The 22,166-nt window shown below is 38.0% G+C and overlaps 1 protein-coding gene and 1 pseudogene across 1 annotated transcript in view; one reads left to right on the top strand and one right to left on the bottom strand.

Moving 5' to 3' along the window:
- Positions 1-183: 183 nt before the first annotated feature.
- LOC129802341 (cytochrome P450 6g1-like) overlaps positions 184-22,166 on the top strand; it is a 25,151-nt gene continuing 3,168 nt past the window's right edge. The window contains exons 1-3 of the mRNA XM_055848077.1: positions 184-548; positions 616-1,288; positions 21,990-22,104. Coding sequence (XP_055704052.1) covers positions 241-548; positions 616-1,288; positions 21,990-22,104 — 1,096 coding nt within the window. The 5' untranslated portion in view covers positions 184-240. The remainder of the gene's footprint in view (positions 549-615; positions 1,289-21,989; positions 22,105-22,166) is intronic.
- On the bottom strand, positions 1,083-19,324 carry LOC129802016 (dynein beta chain, ciliary-like; annotated as a pseudogene).

Below are 22,166 nucleotides of genomic sequence, written 5' to 3'. Positions count from 1 at the left end.
TATTTGTATAAAACAATACAATTTATGCCAAATAAGATAGATTAAAGAAAATTTGGGGGTTTAATTCTGCAAATAATCTCATGCAGTAGAGAAACATAATAATCAAATTTTTGCACAAAATATTCAATTCATTCTACCTTTGCTTTTCTCGCCAAAATCTTACAGAAATACCTGTGAATACCTCAAAACATTGCTTCAGTTGTCTTTTAACTACCGCGAGGAATAAACGACGTTCCAAAAATGTTTGTGCTACTTTTGATACTTGGATTTCTAACGTTCGTTGCCTTTAGGATTAATCGTGTGAGAAACTACTGGAATAGTCAGGGTATTCCCAATATTCCCTCTATTCCTTTCGTGGGAAATTTCTGGGAAACTTTTGCCTTCAGAAAATCGGGTGCAGAACAATTTGAGGATTTGTATTATGATGAAAAAACGAAAAGTGAGCCCGTCGTTGGAATACATTGTTTTCAGAAACCATCTCTTATGGTTAAAGATCCTGAACTTATCAAACGCGTACTTATAAAAGATTTCAGCAACTTTTCAGATCGGTATACGGTTTATTTGCATAACATTCCTAACTTATAAGAACATAAGTGCAACAAGGAAATATTTCAGGCATGTATCATCAGATCCTCACTCTGATGCACTTGGAAGCAACAATTTATTCATGATGAGAAATCCCGAATGGAAAGAGATGCGAGCCAAGTTGTCTCCGGTTTTCACATCAGGCAAAATGCGACACTTCTTCAATCTCATGATGGATGTTGCAGCAGATCTGGAAAAGTGCCTTGCCAGGCAGACAATTCAATCTGGTACTAATTCCTTCACAACGGAAATGAAGGAGTTTTGTGCATTATTCACAACTGACGTCATTGCTAGCTGTGCATATGGCGTCGAAGCTCACAGCTTAGTGGATCCGAATTCAGATTTTCGACGAAACGGACGAAAAGTCTTTGATTTCAATTTTAGACGCTCAATTGAACTCAACAGTTTCTTCCTTCTTCCGGAAATTGTCTCATTGTTTAAATTTAAACTCTTTTCTAAGGATACCAGTGACTTCCTGAGATCAACCATACAACACGTCATGTTAGAACGTGAAAAGACAAGAACAACTCGTAACGATCTCATTGACGTTTTGATTGCTTTGAAAAATTCTAAGCGAGATAAGGAAGATAGAATATTATTCCAAGGAGATGTCCTCGTAGCACAAGCTGGTGTTTTCTTCACGGCAGGTTTCGAGACGTCATCCGCCACGATGTCCTTCGCCCTATATGAGCTCGCTAAGCAAGTAAGTAAATATCAAGAAATACCTTTTATGTCTGTAAAAGCAAGCACACTCCTCCTAGAATCCATTTTGAGGACCTTTCAAGGGTTCGAAGATTGAAAGTCCACACATAGGTCGATCCTCGAGCTCGTGTCTTATATACTGGGCACTCGTAGAAATGTTTGATGTCTTGTTTGTCTTGTGTGATAGCTTTAATGAAGACCACTGGTAGCATACTCGAAAGTTCTTTGAGACGAGCAGGAATCATTGCATTTTCTTCCATACTCCATTGAGCACCGTCCATAAACAAACCATTGATATATGCTCCTTCCTTTGGAGGTGCCCTAGATAATCGTAAACAAGATAGTTACGAAGATTAACTCTTCAACCTGAGAGGAATTCTGTAACTCTATGCATCGACCAAGTGTTACAATTTATGAAAGATTGTCTATTGTTATAGTAAATGATATTCCCGTAGTACCGATAGCTTTGAAGTGTCCACATTGAAGTTTTGTTTTTCCATACAAAGAACAACAATCAAAAATAGTTACACTAGGGTCGGAGGAACGTCTGTTCGACAGGGAACCCCTATTGACACTTTTACCAAAATGTTGAAAATTACACAATGCAACAAAATGAAACTTTTTTTTCTTGGGATGGAAAATAATGAGTATTTTCTTGTTCCTTGATGTATCCTGAACATTTCTCCCGAAGAAACTTGTGGTCCATCACGTCAAGTTTCTGAGATATCTTAAGAAAAAGATCTTTAAGAAATTTTACGAAATATTTGAAAAAAATTGTTTATAATCAATTACGGTACATCTTAGGATGTTGGTATCAAAGGATATTTCAAGGATGTGTAGAGGAGGATTCAAGGACAATCTTCCTTGAACATCGCATATCCCTATCCCTTCATTTTTTAGATTTGTTTCATAAACTCCTAAATATCCTCCAAATCCATGAAAAGGATGTGTGGGACAACTTGAATCCATTACAAAAATTGTCTCCTAAATATCATAGGGACGTAAAATATACCGTTATCCAGAAATTACGTATTTGAATGACTTATGAACCACAGAATTTTCTCTCAAAAATTTATTATTTTATTTCATATCTTCTACAAATAAATTCTAATGTCTCATAAGTTTAATTTTCTTTGTAATCCACCATCCAGCACATTTATGCCACAAGAAAATCAAGATTCTTGCTTTTGTACCATTTTTCGTAAGGTGCAGCGATTTGATGGTATTTTTCTCCGTGCTCATCTGATTCTCTTGATTTTTGTCTTAAAAAAAATATCAAAGTGACAATACAGCAAGTGGATTTTCAGTGATATATTCACATCCATTTCTTTAAATTCTGAAATCATTTTTTGCACAAGATTTTCGATAATTTCTGTTCTGGTGCCTCCCAAACAATAGCGAATTGCATTTTTGACCGACTCTCACGCAATTTTTTTTTTTTTTCATTTGGCAGCAGAGAATTTGTGAAAATTGAATCCTTTTCCAACTTTCGAATGTCAGGATCCGTGAAAACATCTTCTTCCATTTTTGCGATGCCGAGTTTTGGAATAACTTCCTTCAAACGCTTGAGAGCCGCTTGCTCGTAATTTAGGGATTTTATAAAACTCTTTACAATTCCCAATTTTATGTGGAATTGTGGTAACATAATTTTGTCCTTTTTGTGAGACATTTAATGTGCGCCCTTACTCATCAAATTAGGTCAAATGACAGAAGACATGATGTTTTGAATTTCGTTAACTTTGACCCCTCATAGCTCGGGTCAGGTGTAATCGATCGACTTAATTTTTTTTGTTTGATAGGGACAATCTGCAGCTATAACATACTAACCATACTAAAATTTCCGCCCGCTGCACAAAGGTATTTTTGAGTTATTTTATTTAGTGAATTGAAAAACCTTCATTTTGATAATACCACCACTAGCGGTAGTTTTATGAACTTGGGACGTTAGAATGGGAAGTGGCATTTTACGAGAGCTTTCCAAAACGCCTTCATTTTTTAAATTCTGACAATTAGAACCGGAGTTATGGCCGTTTTAAGAATTTTTTTTGGACCCTTATAGTTCGGGTCAGGGGGGTCGGGGGACCTTAAGTTTGGAAATGATCGAAAGCCCTAAGGTCCAGCTATAACATACTAAAATTTGAGAGCGATCGATGCCATATCGAAGTCTTATTGATTTATAGTGCATGTTGTTAATATATGAAATAAAATAATGAATTTTTGAGAGAAAATTCTGTGGTTCATAAGTCATTCAAATACGTAATTTCTGGATAACGGTATATTTTACGTCCCTATGATATTTAGGAGACAATTTTTGTAAAGGATTCAAGTCGTCCCACACATCCTTTTCATGGATTTGGAGGATATTTAGGGGTTTATGAAACAAATCTAAAAAATGAAAGGATAGGGATATGCGATGTTCAAGGAAGATTGTCCTTGAATCCTCCTCTACACATCCTTGAAATATCCTTTGATACCAACATCGTAGGATGTACCGTTATTGATTATAATAAAAACAACTTTATTTCAAATATTCGAAAAAAATTCTGAAAGATTTTTTTCTTAAGATATCGCAGAAACTTGAGGTGATGGACCACAAGTTTCTTTGGGAGAAATGTTCAGGACATACCAAGGAACAAGAAAATACTCATTATTTTCCATCCCATTTTTGGCTGTTGCACAGTGTTATTTAATGTATCTAGTAAAATATAAGTAATATATCGTTTTTTCTGTAATATATCTTTTACTGTAAACAGAGATGTTCAAATTTCATATCCCAAATGGTACAGAGTAGGGTGTCAATAGGTGCTGACACGAGTTCTTAAAGTGTCAATAGACGTTCCTTTCACCCTAAATCCACAATTATATTAAAACAGAAAAGAAAGGTTCTTCCTTTGCGCAGGATTGTGTTGTAGACCTCTCACTACTGAGCCAAATTAAGCTGAGGTATACGATTTGATTGTCTATGCAACACGACCGATGTTAATCAATTCCATCTCATTCACTGGTGAAACGTTCACAGAGTTAGAAAATTCCCCCTCTGATTTATTTATTATTAAACTTACGTAAAGTCCTCTCTGAACTTCTGAGTAACTTCGCAGGTAAGACACATTCTGTCCAGAGGTAATTCATTTTTTCTAGCAGTTTGCTGCATTATAGCAGTTAAGAAACTCTGAGGATTGAAGAATCCCCCTAACCAAACAGATGATGGCAAGACAAAGTCAGACGACCACTGTTCTAGCTCCTTAAAGCGCAACATCAAATCTGCTAACCAACATTGAAGTCCTAAACAACTTGGATAGGCCAAACGTTCCCAGTAGTCAGGAATACGATCATAGAACAAATCTTCCTGTAGTATCTCCATTTCAGCAGTCACTGTGAGTTCCCCCTTGAGGCCTAAATGCAATTCCCGAAGACTTCGTCTTATTTCTCTCATTAATATGTTCATTCGTTCACACTCTTGGAAAGCCACCACAATAAAAGGTGTGCGTTCCTCCACGCGTACCATCATTTCTGTGATGTTAAATTCATCCGGAACTTTGTCACTAAGATCCTCAATAATCATACGAACAGCGTCTTCCTTGAGAATTGGAGCACCAGCACTCGAGGCAGATTCACGGGGTTGAAGTTCTAGTACTGTTCGAAAGAGGTGTTCAGAAACACTTGTCAGAAATCCTATCTCCGCATTTGGATTCAATCCGTAGAGATGCGGTGATTCTGATGGAAGGTTGTCATCAATGTAGTTATGGTAACCTTTGTAGTCAGAATTTGGTGGTACTTGAAATCCTGGACATAAATAAAGCTCTCCATCGACGAGGTCTGGTTGTAGGTACTCTTCTAAGTAAGTCTTGCAGAGTCTACGATCCCAGTCATCAGTTATATGTCCGCCGTACATAATTTCTCCGAAAAGATACCTAAAGACCATGGTTGTATAACTTGAAATTCAACAATAGATATACAATTTACCTTAAATCCTCCCATGGTACTCGACTATTCGCTTCAAGATAGTTGTACAGAACGTAAACACTAATCGTAAGGTCCCCTACGTTGAACGGATAGACTTTATTCCATCCTTGCGGACCAAATTTCCTCCTTTCAGCAACAACTGCATGGAAGTAGCAAAGCGAAAATAGAATAGCTTTAAATTCAGGTTCCTTGGTACACATTTCCAGGGTGTCCTGATTGAAATTATTAAGAGCCTGATGAAGATTAGCCTTCATGCCTGTTGGAGGTTCATTAGTAATCTTAATGGAAGACTCAAGTAGACTCTGTGGAATGCAATGATATTCGGGGCAAGGAGCTGGTTCTGCACTAAGAAAGAGTCGGTAGTCTTCATGTGCTATTTCACTTGAAGCTTCCACTTTCTTTTCAAGAGTAGAAAGCCACTTGGAAACCAAATGGATATTTTGCAAAATCACCCAATGTCCATTTCTTGCAGCAGCATCAATAGCTCCTTCTGCTACAACTTCCTGACCCTGGCCTAATGAAACGTTGAAGAAATTACCATTCTCTGTTGTATATCCTAGTTTCCCACCAAGTTTTTCAACTTCCTATTTAGATATGAAAGATACAAAATTAAGAGTTTTTGAAAACGAAACAAAATCTTAAGGATTCTTACAACGAGAGGATCAACTCCTGGAGACAAAATGAAGAATATAGGCGTTGTTGAATTAGATTCTTCAAATGATGAATCAAAGCTGACTATCTTCGTTTCAACATACTGAACACCCAATTTCTCTTCTATGAAAACCTTCACAGCGTAGGTCATCCTGTCGGGCCTTAAGGCTCTCATGATACAAAGTCGTTGGATAGACTTCTTGGATTTCCATTCTCCTGGTAATTTCTCTCTTTCCGGGGATTCCGATTCAATGAATTTTCTCCAGCGCATAGTTGAAGTCTCGATATCCTTATCTAGTCCGTGAAAGTCTTCAAGTAAACACAGGGCCTTAATACCACCCCACGAAGTGTTAGACAGAAAATCGAAAGGAGATATCGTGTTTGGAATATAGGGATAACGTAGCAGAAAGTCAAGTTGAATTTGCTTGATTTCATTTGCATGCAATAAAATCTGAATGACTATCTGAGCCATGAAAATCAGTTTGTCCCTTTCGAATAAGCCTCGTGAAGTGTACTGAAACACCGCAAAAGTTATCGAGTCTATCAGGTTAGCTACTCTTTCAGGAATCTTCGATGTTTGAGGTGCATTCACAATGGCTTTGTGAAAAACCACAACAAAAGCCTTAAGGCTAAATTGGTAGATTGGATTGATTTTGTAGAGGTCGTTTAAAATGAAGTACAGAATAGATGCTCTTTCAGCCACGGATCGATAGTTTTCACGTGCGATATCAATTTGCGATGAAGTAATCTTTGCTTCGATCACTTTGCACTCAATGTCAGCTGCGGTTTTCTTAGTTTTTTCAAGATTAAACACAAGGGTCGGATCTTCAAGAACATTGTCACCAGCATTTGCTAGTCTTCTTAGCAAATCATCCTCCAAATGCTTCAATGAGATCTTAAAGGAATTTTGTTGCATAGTAAGATCAGCTTTCTGTTTCTCCAAGTCTGGACGTTCAATTTTAACAACTCCAGCCAACAGTTGTTCCTCCAAACCATCTCGAGTTACTGTGAAATTTATTAGAGTTGTCTGTGCTTGCATTTCAGGTTTGTAATGTGGATTCACTAGCTTCGTTTGAAGAATCAGTCTAAAATCTGGATGATAATCAATTTCCTTATCGCCTATTTTTATAAATTTCCCCTTCCTGATAAGAGCTCGTCCTAAAAGTGGATCTAAAACTGCATCAACGGACTCTTCGATGTTTTCTATAAGAAGCACGCTGCCTGAAATTAGGGCCTTCTCTATTACATCCAGATATCCTTTTTGGGACAGTCTCAAGACAATCAAATTTTTAGAGTATTTCTGTTTTATCCATTTGATGCCTTGCCTATTAAAAAATTTATTAATATGTTTATGATTAGCGAAATTATTGTTTTATACTTACAACTGAGGATCAATCATCAGTGGCCATCTTGTTGAATTAGTCAAAATGGCAGCATTTTCAGTTGACATCCGATCATTTGGTAATCCTTCATTGTTCCAAGAAGCTGTCAACGCATCATCGCAAATCAAGCTGAGCGGATCATTTCCAGCACTATGTGGTATCAAAGGCTGCAACCAAAACCAAGCACTATCAAACAGATCCGATTGATAAACATATTTCACTTACCGTAATGCTGTTGAATGTGGGAATCCACATCTTCTCGAGGAGATCAACTCGATAGCGTCTCGTAAATGACCCCACGTATGAAATGAAACAGGAGACAAGCAGAGCGTCTCCTGACAGATTTCCAATCTTCATTTTCGATTGAAGAACACTCTCTCGCCAACGAACATTTTCTGACGCTAGGCCACCAACTAACCTATTAGCCAGATCAATGGTAAAGGCTGTTTTGTCAGCCTCTTGTTGGTATCTCTGTTTTTCTGCAATTGCAGCATCAAATTCACTCTTTATTACATTCAACTTCTCTTCAAGTTCGTGAATTTTATTATTGAGAAACTGAAGCTTCTCCTGAGCTTCATGCAATTCATCCTGAGCTGCTTGTAGTGCCTTTTGCTTGGGCTCAACTATTTGATACACTTCGTAGAATTTGTGTATGTTTATTACCCAAGCACAGAGTCCAGCAGCTGCCGCAGACTTAGCCATTATGGCCTCTGGATCAAATTCCGGATCTTCAAGATAGGGTTGAAGAGCCTCAATGACCTTCGGGTGAATATGTTCCTTATCGTATGTAATGAGATCATTAAGAAACGTGTCCACCTTTCCCATCATCACCTTAGCTGATCTCCAACTACGATCCTTTGGAATTTTACCCTTAGGAGCAAACAGCACCATGACAGCTGCACATACGTTAACAACAGCCTCAGGAGGTGCTCCGAAAGAACGTAATTCCGTCAAATTGTTTTTGTTGAGGGTATTGAGAGCTTCTTGAGCTGCAACCAGAGCAGGTTCGGCTTTTCTTAAGTCTTCCTCACAGAGTTTAGCTTTAATTGAAACATCCTCTTCAATTCGCCTAACTTTCGTCTCTTCCTGTGCCGAAATATTTTTCTCTTTCTGTACCATCATATTTTCAGCACTAACAACAACTATCAGCTTGTCAGCTGCTTCATTCTTGATCTTCAAATTGATTTCTTGTTCTGCTAATTGAGCTTGCAAGAAATCTACTTGTCGTGCGCATTCCGATAGCTTTGTCAAACCGTTTTCTAAACGGAAAATTCTTTCCTGTGCCTCTTCGTTTTTCATGGTTAACAGTTTGGAATATAGAGATATGAGTTCTAGGAATGATTTTGGAGTGGTATAGTTGTAACGCTTTTCATTGAGAAGGTAGATCTCTGACATCTCATTAACAGTCCCATGAACATAGGCCATAAATTCTGATACCGAAGTTGTTAGTTCAGGCTATAAAAAAGCATGGTCTAAAAATTGTCAAAAGATTACAGTACAATACCTACCGAAAGACAACTGAGCTTGGATAGAAACTTGAAGGATACCGATTCCAAAGCACTTTGAGGCCATTCATGAAACCAATCTATGGCGGTGCAGTTCACAATAGCTGGAAACTTTCTTGCTCTAATCCTTAGTGTGGAACCAACTGGTGAGAAACACAGGACAATCTTAAGATGCTGTCGAACCTTATCAATGAAGAACTTCCAACAGTTTTGCTTAGTGTCCAGCATTCCGCTTTGCTTAACCTCATTCTTTACTGCACCGACAATGCTCTCGATTTCGTCTTCGGGGAAGAGGTCAGGTACTTCACCCGAGGCTAGCATATCATTGATTAGAACAAGAAAATCTTCTTCCGGAACCTGAGCATCGGAAATTAGAAAGACAGAGGGGACATTCTTAACACCAACCTTAAGGTATAGTGCTGCTATATCATTACGAAGATCTTGCATCCCGTAATCTTTACGAAGCTGAATTTGAAAGACAGACAATGTAGATATGAATGCAGCAAGACGTGCTAGAGATTGTTTCCCTGAACCCCCAACTCCAATTAGAAGTGCGTTTCCTCTTGGCGCTTCTAAGATTCGACTGATCCGACATACATGAGCCATTGCGTCTTCGAAAAGAACCAAATCCAAATGTCCTACAAGTTCGTTGTAGTTTATCTGAGCTTGATCTAGAAGCTTCGATAAAGATTCCCAAGATTTAACAGGCATATATTTCGGATCACTGAGATTCTCGCTGAAGTGACAGTAAATCAATGGTTCTTCGAACATTTTATGCTCATCGCAGTCTTCAAATGACTTACGAGCCACTTCCCTGGCTAACTTTTTGAAGCTATTGATATCCTTCATGTTTACTAACTTGTCACTGTAAACCCTCGTTGCTTCGTGGATATACAATCGAGCCATTGATGTAATTTCTGGGCAAGTTTCGTGAGTTGCATAAAGGATGCCAGTAAAGATATTCGCTAAATCTCTCATGTTAAAGACATAGTGAAACTTTATAGCCGTTGGGAGGAACATCTGGCTCATTCTAGTGTGAAGTGTTAGAGCAGCATCGGTCACTTGACTGCAGAGTCTCTGTACTGAAGGACTGAACTTGTTCGTGTTATCCTCAAGATGTTGAGTGAGAATTGTGCTGTAAATTTGAAGAAGTGATTCACTTGAAGGGAAATTGACAGCAAACACGTTGAAATGTCGCTGCAATCGAGGATCAATAGTGAAGGATCCAGAAGTGGGATTCATGCAAGCAGCAAACTGACAATTGTGAATCTCTTTGAGAGTGAGCTTGGACCGATCATACCAGTGTTGGTAATCCATAAATTGCCGTATTATAGTATGAGGTTGAACTGTTCCAAACTGGTCAACTTCTGGCATATTGATGTCGTCGATAAAGTAAATCATTTGCTTATTCCCCGGAGGACCAAAATTTCGTCCTGCCTTCTTCTCAAGCGGCATTTCAAGGATATTCTGCAGCATTGTGGAAGTTGTATAAAAGTTGAAGGGTGCATTAGTCACCAAATAAGAGTCTGGTAGATTACTCATTTTATCAGATACAATTACGCTCTTCCCTGAACCTGCTCCGCCAACTAACAGAACGGGACGACGTCGTTCCATAAGGATATCCATGAAGTAACGAAGTCTTGTAGTTTCAACTGTTGGAACTAGTATCGATTGTAGAGGAATATCGAGATCAAGTTCGCACTGTGGGATCATAGATTTCCATTTTGCGAACTTCTGCGTACTAACATCAATGTAGCAGTTGAAGATGGAAATGTCATCGGGAAAAGAAACATCTTTGAATTCGCCGAGCCACCATTTAGTGAACTCCACACGCCAGTCAAACATTTGATCTTGATATAGGGCTGATCCGAAGCCCCATATAGCAGCAAAGACAAAATACAACTCGTACACATCTTTAGAGCTATCAAGAGGAACATTAGATGGTATTAGAAGGCAATCGAGTAAGTGACACACCATCTGAACCATGGATATGTCAGATATTGGGGTTATTTTCCGAAATTTGCTAGCCGAGGAAACCAAATGTGGAATGTACTTTTCAAAAAGCAAAATCAGATGCATTTTCTCGCGGTCATCACGGGTATCCATCCACGAAGCTACGTATCTACAAGGAACGTTACATAAAAAATCAATTGTTTCCCAATTTTGAAAAGGTGGATTACTTACGGATACCAGCCTAAATCCTGAGGATTGATATAGAGGATCCCTGCTCTGGAAACTGTAGCTGGAGTTGCATATTTTAAATGCCCAATTTCAAATAGCAACCTCATTTCTTTAGTCAGAGCTATTCTTTCATTGCTAGCCAGTGTTAATACTTTGTTGTCATCCATTACTGTGTTTAAACTTTCAATCCACATGGGATCTATATCACCGTCTAATACTATCCATTTAGGACCATTCCCTGCCATATTAGCTTGATCTCTCATGATATAGGAGAACAATCCATCCTTCCATTCCCTAGTTGTTGGATTAATAATTCCAAACAAATCATCATTCGTTACAGCTTTGGGGTTTAGATCATTATAATGTGGTTTCCTATTCTCTAACTGATAAGTACGGAAGAGTGTTTTCCAAACCTGCGTTTTCCCAGTACCTGCATTTCCAACTATAAACACTGAATGTCTAACAGCAAATAGTTCTTCAAGTTGCACAACTTTAAGAACAAAGTTGTTATCCGACTGAAGTTTCAGTTCATTTGCTGCTCTTTTGATAAGCTTTTCAAATTCAGGTGACCTCTTCCGAGGAACATCAAGAGCTGGAAATAAATCTCCAATCAATCCCATAAAAACCGGAACATCATCTGTGACAATCTTTGGTATATTGAAATCCCTAAGAGCCCTCATGAGAACTTGATCTTCAGGTCTTTGACGGTCACCTCTTTTGAGACTTCCTGCAACAACCAAAACTGATTTTATGGCCCTGAGACCCCAATCGTAATGATCCTGCTTTGACAATAACTCTCGGCACAGAGTATAGAGAGTAATAAATTTTCTAGCGAGGATTCTGGCTTCCTGAAAACCTTCTGCAACTAGCATAATTTCGCAGATTAGAGCAAAATCTGGTACGATCATTGAACAAGGTCTAAAGAGAGCTTTCAAGTTTTCAGGAAGTTCAGTACGACCTGCGTAGCCGGGATTCATTGTGATGAATAAACCCACCGTAGGAATGAGTCTGATGGTCTCTCCCATGAAATCGAAGGTGACCTTTTTCATTTTGATAGCATCTTGGATAGATTTAACTTGAACAGCTACAACAGATAACACCTCAGCACTGATTCTGTTGAATTCATCAAAGCATCCCCAGGCACCTGTTTGTGCCAGGCCTTTGTATATGTTTCCACATGACTTATAATCCATCTGTTCTGAACAATTGAATACATACACCATTATTCCAAGGGCTCGACCGAGATCTTTTGTAGTTTCGGTTTTACCCGTACCAGCAGGTCCGGCCGGAGCCCCTCCCATAATCAAGTGTAAGCTTTGAGTAAGGGTAATATAGCACCTATCAGTTAAAGGTGTTATCACTAGTCGAGGAGTATTGCCCAAGTATTCGTAATCGTAACGAAACTGTGCATCACAAATATTAGCAAAACAATCTTTAATAACGGCGTCCCAACGATGTCGCAACTGACTTTGCCACTGAAATGCTGTTGCTTGTTCTACTTTCTGCGCAACCATCTTGGCCACGACATCTCTGGAGTGAACGTCAATTGTACACACGGTCATGATCTTTTGACGATCTCCTGAAAGTGTTGCAAGATCAATACACTCTACACTGGAGGGGTTAACACTTGATCTTACCTGTAGATAGATCTCCTAGTAACAAATTGATAAGAGCATTAAGTTGAGCCACTTGCTTCTTCTGATACTCCCTTAGAGAGTTCTCATAGCCTTCCTCCATCATTTCAAAAGCCACATTGACATCTGTTGTCCACCAGATTTGAGTCCCACAGAGAGCAGTTTGAGCTGGCCAGTTGAAAATCCACTGATGTCTAGGTTTCTTTACGTAAGCAGCAACAGCTGCATCAAACAATCCATGGAGGGTTCGCCTCATAGTTTCTGTGACCTTACCCAACCACTCTTCGACTTTTCCTGAACAGTTGCACTTTTTATTAAACTCTACATATTCATCGTTCTCTTTAGAATACATCCCAAGTGCAGTTTTACCATCTTCTAAGTACTTAAGTTTAGCAATGGAGTCAAAGAGTTTTGTCAGGTGACGTCCTACCAATTCGGGTCGATTGCCATTAGATAGAATATTCAATAAGTCCGCCGATGATACAAAGTAGAATCGAGGAAAAGCTAGTCGCTTTGTTTCTAAATAGTCATTTAAAGCCTTCTCGCACAAAATCAGTTGCTTTAATACGTCTTCAAGTCTATCATGAAGACCTTCAAGCTCAATAATTTGTATCACAATCTTCGCTTCAGACATTTCTTCCAGGAGACGTCTGAATTTCTTGTCTATGTCATCAAATCTTTCAGTGTCCTTTGGTAATTGGTTACGTATGTCTTCTGATCCAATAAAGATATTCTCCAGGTACATCCATTTCCGTTGTACTTCGAAGTAAGTTGACGTCGCTTGATCTACATTTGACAGCCTTGTCTGCCATTGTGATATTTCACGGTAGAAAAAATGCACATGCTTCGACGCGATGAGATTTTGCAACTGAACTTGATTATCTTCGAGTGTCTCAACGAGACCTTCCGATGCCCTTAGTAGATTCAGATCTGTACGATCGTGACGTTCAAATTCAAAAGTCATCTCTTTCCATGTTACTTCCAAATCACTAAGCGTCTTTTCCATTTGCATTTCTTTGACGGATTTGTCCACAATGTTTTTAACTTCTTCCTCATGATTATGTAGATTAAGATTTAGAAGACCTTCCAAAGTAGTAGCTTCATTTGTCCTGAACTCGATCAAATCTTCGAGTTTGTAGATATCGAGAAGTTTTGTCGCTTTCATCAACTCAATCCAATGCCTCTCGCGAATTGCTGGGTTTTGCAATTCGGTAATGGCTCGCATAGATGTTACTAGATTCTTCAGTATCATTTCAACGTAGATATATGGCTCCCATTCTCGCACATCCTTGTCCAGAGCCCTAATTTCCTTGGTAAACTTCTTACACTCCTGTTCCATCTCTTCAACATCTATTTTTTTCCACGGCGTCATCTTCCAATGTTCAATACATGATTCAACGCAAAACACAAAGTCCCAGAGTTGTTTTACCAAGCGAATCTCCCTTCGACAAATCGAAACTTTGGCCGTTTCTGGAGCGTGTAATTCGAAAAGGCGTGCTGAATCCATTAGAAATTGCAATTGATCTTCTAAATGACGTATTTCTATATTTTTCTTGTCACAGTATTCGTATACGCGGTAGTAAGGCTCTTTGAAGTTTTGAACGAAATTCTGAAAGAGAGTTTATTAGTAGTACAAAGATATGATGGATGGGAAGTTATCTGTGTTTCACTACCGGAAATTCCCGGAAGTAGTCCCTGTAGACTTGAAGTGATATTTCAAATTGTAGAATTCTACGACCAATTTGCTCCATCTGGTAGGATTTGATAGGTGCTATTGATTGTTTAACTTGAACAGACAATTTTCTCATTTGATTCCACTCTTCAGGTAAATCAGTCAACTGAACATATTTAAAATAGAATTAGTAAGTTTTCTAATGGGCAGGGAATTTAGGGTTTATACGTACTTTTGTGTATATGTCCTCGTTAAAATCATCCCCATACAATCTCAACATTTCTATCGTGTTAGAAATCGGTCCAAAAAGATTGTTGATGTAATTCCGACGATCTCTGACCTGTGCTAGGACATCCATAACTTTAAGCAAGGTCTCGTAATCATCTCGGTCAATTTCAAGGTTAAGTGTTGCACTGCCGCTCCTAATGAATTGTGCCAGTTCAGTGAGTTGTCGCTCAACTTCATTTGTCAAGTATTTCTTATGAACATCGATCCACTTAGCGACTTCATTGAGTAAACTCTGCTTGAAAGCTGCTACATCCACACTGAACCATCCATTAATCACAATCTTCTCTTCAGTCTTATCAATTTCATCATATAGTTGGTAGTAATAGTCGATCTAAAATGGAATTTCACGTATGACGAGTTTGATTCTGCATCCAATTATCACAACCCTTGAATGAAAATATGATCCCAATTGATGATGATGATGATGGGGTATGAAAAGAATGTTACGAATTTTAGTTGATGAATCTTAAAATAAGTGCTGAAAATGCTGAATGACTTACATTTTCGCGAAATTGCTCAAGAGTCTTGTCCTCAGTGTTTTCTGAAGAGGTTTCTTCTGCAGGATTACCACTGTCGGGTGGTGTCCTCACACGACTACCACTTTCTTCATCAGCAAATGTTACAGACTTGCTTTTCTGCATCTTTTCTAAAAACTTACTCTTGTCGTCTACCCAGAGAAATCGATACTTCTCAAACTTTTTAATCTCTTGTTTGGCTTGTTTGATTGTTTTCAATACATTAGTTCGAATTACGTGTTTGATCGTTACTATTTCGTCATCTTGGTTGACGATGTCTTTGTATGTACTTTTTGCTAGGTTAACACGTGGAATAAAATTTGCCATTGAAATAATTGTGTCCATCATTTCTTCTACTCGACTTATAAATCCACAAACGGAATTTTCTTCTAGATCGGGTGTGAATACTATATCTTGATCTTGCAATTCAAGCTGAACTTCAAGGATGGAATGTGACGTTCCTATATTCAAAAATGATGGTTCGACTAAATTAAACAGAAATATAAAAAAAAAAACTAAAATTAATTACCTCGTTTTTCCATTTCAGCCTTGATAAAATGCAAACTCTTCAATATTGCACTTTTTATTTCCGTAAGTACGAGTTCATCCACATAATTCCGATAATCTGCATAAAGACTAGCTTGACCACTATCACTGGCATCTTCAATAGTATCGCCTTGATCAGGAAGAGACACCTGAAGACCCTTTTCTGAAAAGGTTTTCTCCTCCAAGTTATCCCGAAAGAGTTTCAAATTGCTCTCTATGGCCTTTTGAATCATCTCTGTGGATTTCATACACTCAACAGATCGTTTTCTTATAGTATCAGGACGTTCTTCGATATTTAACAATGACTTGGGATTCTTATCCCGTCTCTCGAAGAATGGTTTACATCCCCAAGACTTTATGCTCGAAATAGCTTCATTTACGTTTTCATGAATTTTACTAATCTTGTCGTTGAGCTCTTCTGTTTTTCTATGTACTATCTCTATGTAGGTCAAATCAACTGTTTTCCAAGTTAAAGTATGTAGCGCGGTTTTCAGAGTCTCATCAATATCTTCAACATTAGGCTGAAACAGTTTGTACTCGCATGGTTCGGTGTCTTGTTGGATGGAATTGTAGTTCTCTGTGATCAGAGATAGTTTGACACTGCTTTTCTATAAGGAATGGATACATAACCTCAGTTAGAGAAATGAACTAAGGGATAACTTGTACGGAACTCGATGAAGTCTAATGAGGAACCCGACTGGCTTATGCTGAATTTAAATTCAATATAAGTAACCCTGGATCCGAGCCTCAAGTGGATCAGTGGATAGAGTAGTGGCTCTATGACTGTGAGGTCTCGAGTTCAAAGCTGAGCAGCAGCAGAAAAAGATTTCTCATGCCATATCGGCTTTGAATTCGTCCAGTGAATGAATGAATAGTAATGCCAATGGAGCATAATGGCAAAAAAGTGAACCGCCTAAACAATAGAGGCTGGCACGAGAACGAGTTTCGACATGAAAGTTGTACTTCAGTCGATACAAATATTCACTGTCACTGATCCCAAACACACACCGAGAATGGGCTGCTGTGACATAGTAGCGGCACTGATTGCCCACAGAGCTGTGATATAGAGCAGCTGACCGTATCGGGGGATAAGATAATATAGGAGTGGGGAAGCATAAGGGGCCCGATTGTGGCCTGGATGCATCGGAATATCCGAAGTGGAGAATTGACCCCTGGCAAAATCTTCTCTTAACCCTGGATCCGAGGAATACAAAACACCAGTTGAACCCCTTCAAATGAATAGAAACTACTGTTGGTACTTACCCAAAGGACATCTTGCTTCTCATATATCTCTTGTACGTCCTTAGGAATATCTGTTACACCGATCAAGTGCAAATGCTTGACTTCTTTGAGAACTATATCGAGATCTTCATCAAAATTAACCTTTAGAAGATCATCTTCTCTGAGAAGTAGATGTTTCTGAATTCCTCGATTAACTATGGAGGATACATTGGCTCTCCATTCTGCGAAGATGCATTCTTCAAGAGCAGTCATATCGGATACAAGTTTTTGTGATCTCTGAAGGATCGTCTTACCTTCATCTGAAGTGAATAACCTAAAATAGTCAATAATTCAAAGAAAGGAATAGATTAATTTACAAGTATTCACTCACGGTATATCAATAATAGAAGTGTCCTTAATTGGCGACGAAATATGCGCCTTTAGTTCATGTAACCACTGAAGAGCTCCAGAAACTGGTGGAAAAAATCGATTTGATGGTAAACCTGAAAGTCCTTTACCCTTGTATCCCAAAACACCTTTTTCAAATTGGTACTCAATAAGATTCAAGAGATCCTCATATAACTTCATCACTGAATAGAATTTGTGCTCGACTTCTGCATAAATAAAGGGTCTCTTGAGAATGCACCAAATCATCTGGATCAACTTCCACGCTTGTTCAAAATTATGACATTCATCGAAAGCCTGAATGAACAGATAAGATAATTTTCTCTCCAATGTTTGACACTCTTTTGTGAAGCTCTCCCAATGTTTTGTGAAATCATCTTTCAATGGATCCGGATCAAGAGCGTTGAAGTTAATGGTTGACCACTTTTCGAAAGCCTCCTGAAACTCTGATGATACCTTTGCGATCTTCTTACCCAAGCTTCGTCCTTTAAGTCCAGCTATTTCCACCTTTTCGAGTTTTGTGTAATCGTTCGCTGTCTCAAAAATCATTTTAATCAGAAGTAGACGCTCACGGAATGCGATGAGCCTCTCAAAGACGGTTTCCATCCGAAAGGACCAAACAATGGTGTTTCCGTATTTTGTGTACTCGTGCAGATGGTCCCGAAATAAAAGAAATAGTTCTTGGAAACGATCCAGAATACTCACAGCGGTGGTAAGCAAAACTAAGCTCTCATCAACATCCCGTCGGAACAGCGCGTCAGGATCGAGGGATTTTAGAGCTTTTTCGATCAAAAGATTCACAATTAATTTGAAGAGAGCACAAATTCGTGGAGTTTTGTTGTAGTATTTGGAATGAGCTAGCGTAAGGCAAACCACATGTAGCATGGGTTTCAGTAGAGGTTTGCAACCACTGAAGTCCGTAGATTCAATGCGCTCCATGTGGGGTATCTGAAATATTGAAAACGATTAGAATATCGGTCAACAATTGTCTCAAGAAGTGAAAACACGAGGTGTATCAAAATCTAATAACGATTAGATCTTGAACTAACCAGAGGACATAAGTAGAGAGTGATGTCCCTTGCTTCATAGAGAGCGGCAACAACATTCTTGAACAACATCTTGAAGGAGGAATAGTAAACAGAATCTATAGCTTCAAGAACATTCCCAATCGCTTTGCATCGTTCATTCTGCAGTTGCTGGTAGATGTTCTCTAGATTCTCCTGACGAGCTTGCCAAAAGTTTACTTCCAGCATGGGCGTTGGATAGTGTGCATTCATTGACTCAAAGAAACTTTCTGAATTTTGCTGTAGTACATCATTGATCTGAGAAGCCCACTTGATGATGGTGCACTCGAGGGAATTCTTCATTTTTACATCACACAGATCCCTATCACCTGCCACAATGGCACCACATGTTTCCATAACACGTGCTACGGTGATTGGCATAGGTAGGATGGTTTTATTGACGATATTACCACGAACCTCAGCCACAACGTCACGCAACTCCTGCATATGACTCTCCACGTCCTTCGCAATTGGTTCCGGCCAATCGATGCGATTCAGTTGATTGCTCAGCAGTGGAAAGAATATCTCCTCCACTAGTATAGCTAAATCCTCAATGGAGCGAGTAGAGGTGTCTCCGAAAATTATGTTATCACGATAATTCTCATTTGTTAGTGCCGCCGGGAGGGTTTTCCGAATAAAATAGCATGTTTTACTCTTTATCGATGGACTCACCTTAAAAGTGAATTATTTATGCTCAGCAGAGGCATAACGAATGTTTTCGAGGGGCGTTACTAATTCAAAAATCGAATCTACTTAGCAAATCAACATACCTTTAGCATTGGATGAAAATATCCCAATTGATTGACCGTTATAAGGAGTAATCTTTCATTTGGATTCGAAAGCCACTGCATCACTATTGATCTTGTATCCTCCGATGTCATTAACTTGTGCCACTTATCAATTTTCAAACGTAACGTCTTTGTAAGATATGAACTTAAAAAGTGCATAATTTCTTCACCATCTTCACCACTATCCATTTCATAATCAATTTTTGAATCCTCTTCAGCCATTGTTAGGCCTCTGAGAGAAAATGAAAAACAAAACCTAGCACCGCAGGAACAACCTAACACTTCGAGGATATAGAACAAAGTGACCATTACTTGAGGAAGGTGATGAAGAATATTGCAGGAAAGTGAAACGATTAAACAAATTGAATAATACTATGGAAACGTTTGAATTTCACTTACATAATTTCTCAACTTCGTCTCTAGACACACATTTGGACAATGCACCCTTTTACACTCACTTATTTCCACCCCATTTCCGTTCTACCGCAAATTCATGCGCTACAAAGTGCTTTTGCCATAGCTTTCCATCAATAGGTGCCTCACACCCTGATCCATTGAAGCGCGCGAAGGTTCTTATACCTTTTCACCCATCAAAAGCCAGTAAATTCCTATCAAACACCTTCGGAAGCGATTCCTAGGCGCACGAAAGCACCGTAGCACGCAAGACTTTGCCACATATTAAATTATCACAAGTACGATAATTTCCTAAGGATTATTAATTTGCTGTACTCATATATCATAGAAATATAATTTGCAAAAATGCGACTTCTTGTTTAAATGAACTAATCCACATGATTATGAATATTTGACAATTTGACAGTGACAAAAAGTTTTCATGCTAAAAATGAAGAAGTGGTAAAGGCTTTAAAGAATGTTTGATATCCTGAATTTTATTCAGAAATTTAAAAATACCGTAATAAAGGGAAATGAATAAAATAGTCAAACTTTTCTTCATGAATGCGACCTATACCGTCGAATAGGGTCTAACAAAGATAAAATCTTTTGTTACGGGAATATCCCGTAAAGTAGGCAGAAAAAGTACTATAGAACAGAGGTGAGCAAAAACCATTTGAAACCGAACAAATGTCAAATGAAAATTGTACGTCAATGGTTAAAACGCTACCTGTAGGGGAATTATGTAACAGTTTGACAATGTCATATGACAAATTTAGAATATTTTAAGTGGTAAATTTAGTAAAACTATTCGAAAATGTGTCTCATATTACTCATTTGAAATTAATATTCAATACTTAGTGGCTTATAATATTGTCCCGCCTTCGAATTTAATCAGAAAAAAATGTCATATGAGATTGTCGTACTGTTACAGAATTCCCCTACTTGACAAGCTTATTTTGACGTTCATTTGGTTTCAAATGGTTCTTGCTCAGCCCTGCACTAGAGCATAGAAGTCATGCTAAAATGTATATAATTTTATTAGATATCTTTTTTCTCAATAACGGTATATCATACGTTGTTGGTATTCAAGAAAGACTGGTAGAAGACCACCACTAAAGGTAGAATTTCTCGGAGCAAATCCAATCCATATTCATACATCTTAATGTATTCCGTACATTCCCAAATTTTCCTAAAAAAAAAAATGCTTAAGATTTACCGAAAGGATTGCATATGGGAACATGCCTCATACGTAGAAATACTTTCCTTAGACACAGCTAGGCTCACTGAAGGTCACATGTTAGAAAAACCGTTGGAAAGTCATTCCCTAGCACAACAATTTCCTCCGCATGACTGAACGAATCTTCCCGGCTAACATATTAAGTACCTAATAAGTTCTTAACTCAACAACTTAATTTTAAAGAGTTGTAGAACATTCAACTACTTAAAAAATATATGAAAATGAGACGTCAGCGCTTTGTGGCGAGTAGTGAAACATATATGACTTGACTCTGCCTTAAGACTAAGTACTTAATTAAGGTCTTTGTTGTTTAAGTTGTTCAGTTTTTTCCTCACAACAATGTGAAGACCGTCACATTTTGACACTTGAGCACTTCGAAATTCGAACAGGATGTAACTTCCGCCACCTTGCGAAAGTATTAAGAAGTAAGAAAGTCTCTTTTTTTGGATCTTCAAATAGATTTTCGAATTTTTCAAGATTTACTTCTGTACGGAAAAATTGTGTTTTTCATTGGAAAACATGGTCTATCGATGAAAAATTCAACGGTAAAATGGTACACTTTTAAGTTTTCTGAGAAATTAACAAAATAAAATTTGTGAATATGAATGGATTTTCGCTTTATTTGGAGCAAAATTAACTAAATAATGAAACTGTGGTATAGAAAATATATAAATATAATAATTTAGCACTGTATTTATCACGAAAACAATGACGTTTCCATTTGGAGTAGCGAAAAATTTCCATTTGGAGCAGGTTTTGAATTAGCTTAATTTACCCTATTGAATTTTATTTAAAATGTTTTTTTTAATGTAGGTGTTCATAACAACAATTTTTCTATGCCCTAGAAGCCTAGAACCAGATTAATTAAACACCAATTGAATGACACAGCTTATGATGTCAACACATTAGAAGCAATTTTCGACAAAAATTACCTTTTTTTAAAAAAATTCTGACGTTTCTGCCTACAAGGATAGAAGAAATTTTCTTTAAAAATGCTTTTTTTTTAAAGAAATTGCTCCTAGTTTGTAGAGGCCATTAGAGACCAAAGCCCTGTCTTTGATATTTTTTATAGCTAAATTTTCTGTCGTTTATGCAATTTTGCAAATTCCTTCCATGTTAAATATATCAATTGTGGAATTTTGTAAAGTGAAAAATTGAGAATTTATTGATGAATAGCACGATAAAATCTCCCTGCAGTGAAAAACTCAACACGAAAACCCTAAAATAAACTATTTAACATTCAATACTTTTCAGCCCCAACTCCAAAAGCGTCTTCAACAGGAAATTCGGCAACATGCTGAAAAGCACGATGGAAAATTGACTTACGACAATATCAATGAATTGGAGTATTTAACAATGGTCATTCAAGGTATGTACACCGCACTCAAATCTTAAATATTTAATTTGTTTTTAGAATTGTTTTCTAAAATT

The sequence above is a fragment of the Phlebotomus papatasi genome, chromosome 2 (genome assembly GCF_024763615.1).
Source record: "Phlebotomus papatasi isolate M1 chromosome 2, Ppap_2.1, whole genome shotgun sequence".
NCBI classification, from domain to species: domain Eukaryota; kingdom Metazoa; phylum Arthropoda; class Insecta; order Diptera; family Psychodidae; genus Phlebotomus; species Phlebotomus papatasi.
Note: the sequence above shows the minus strand (reverse complement) of the source record. Positions and strands in the feature narration are given on the sequence as shown.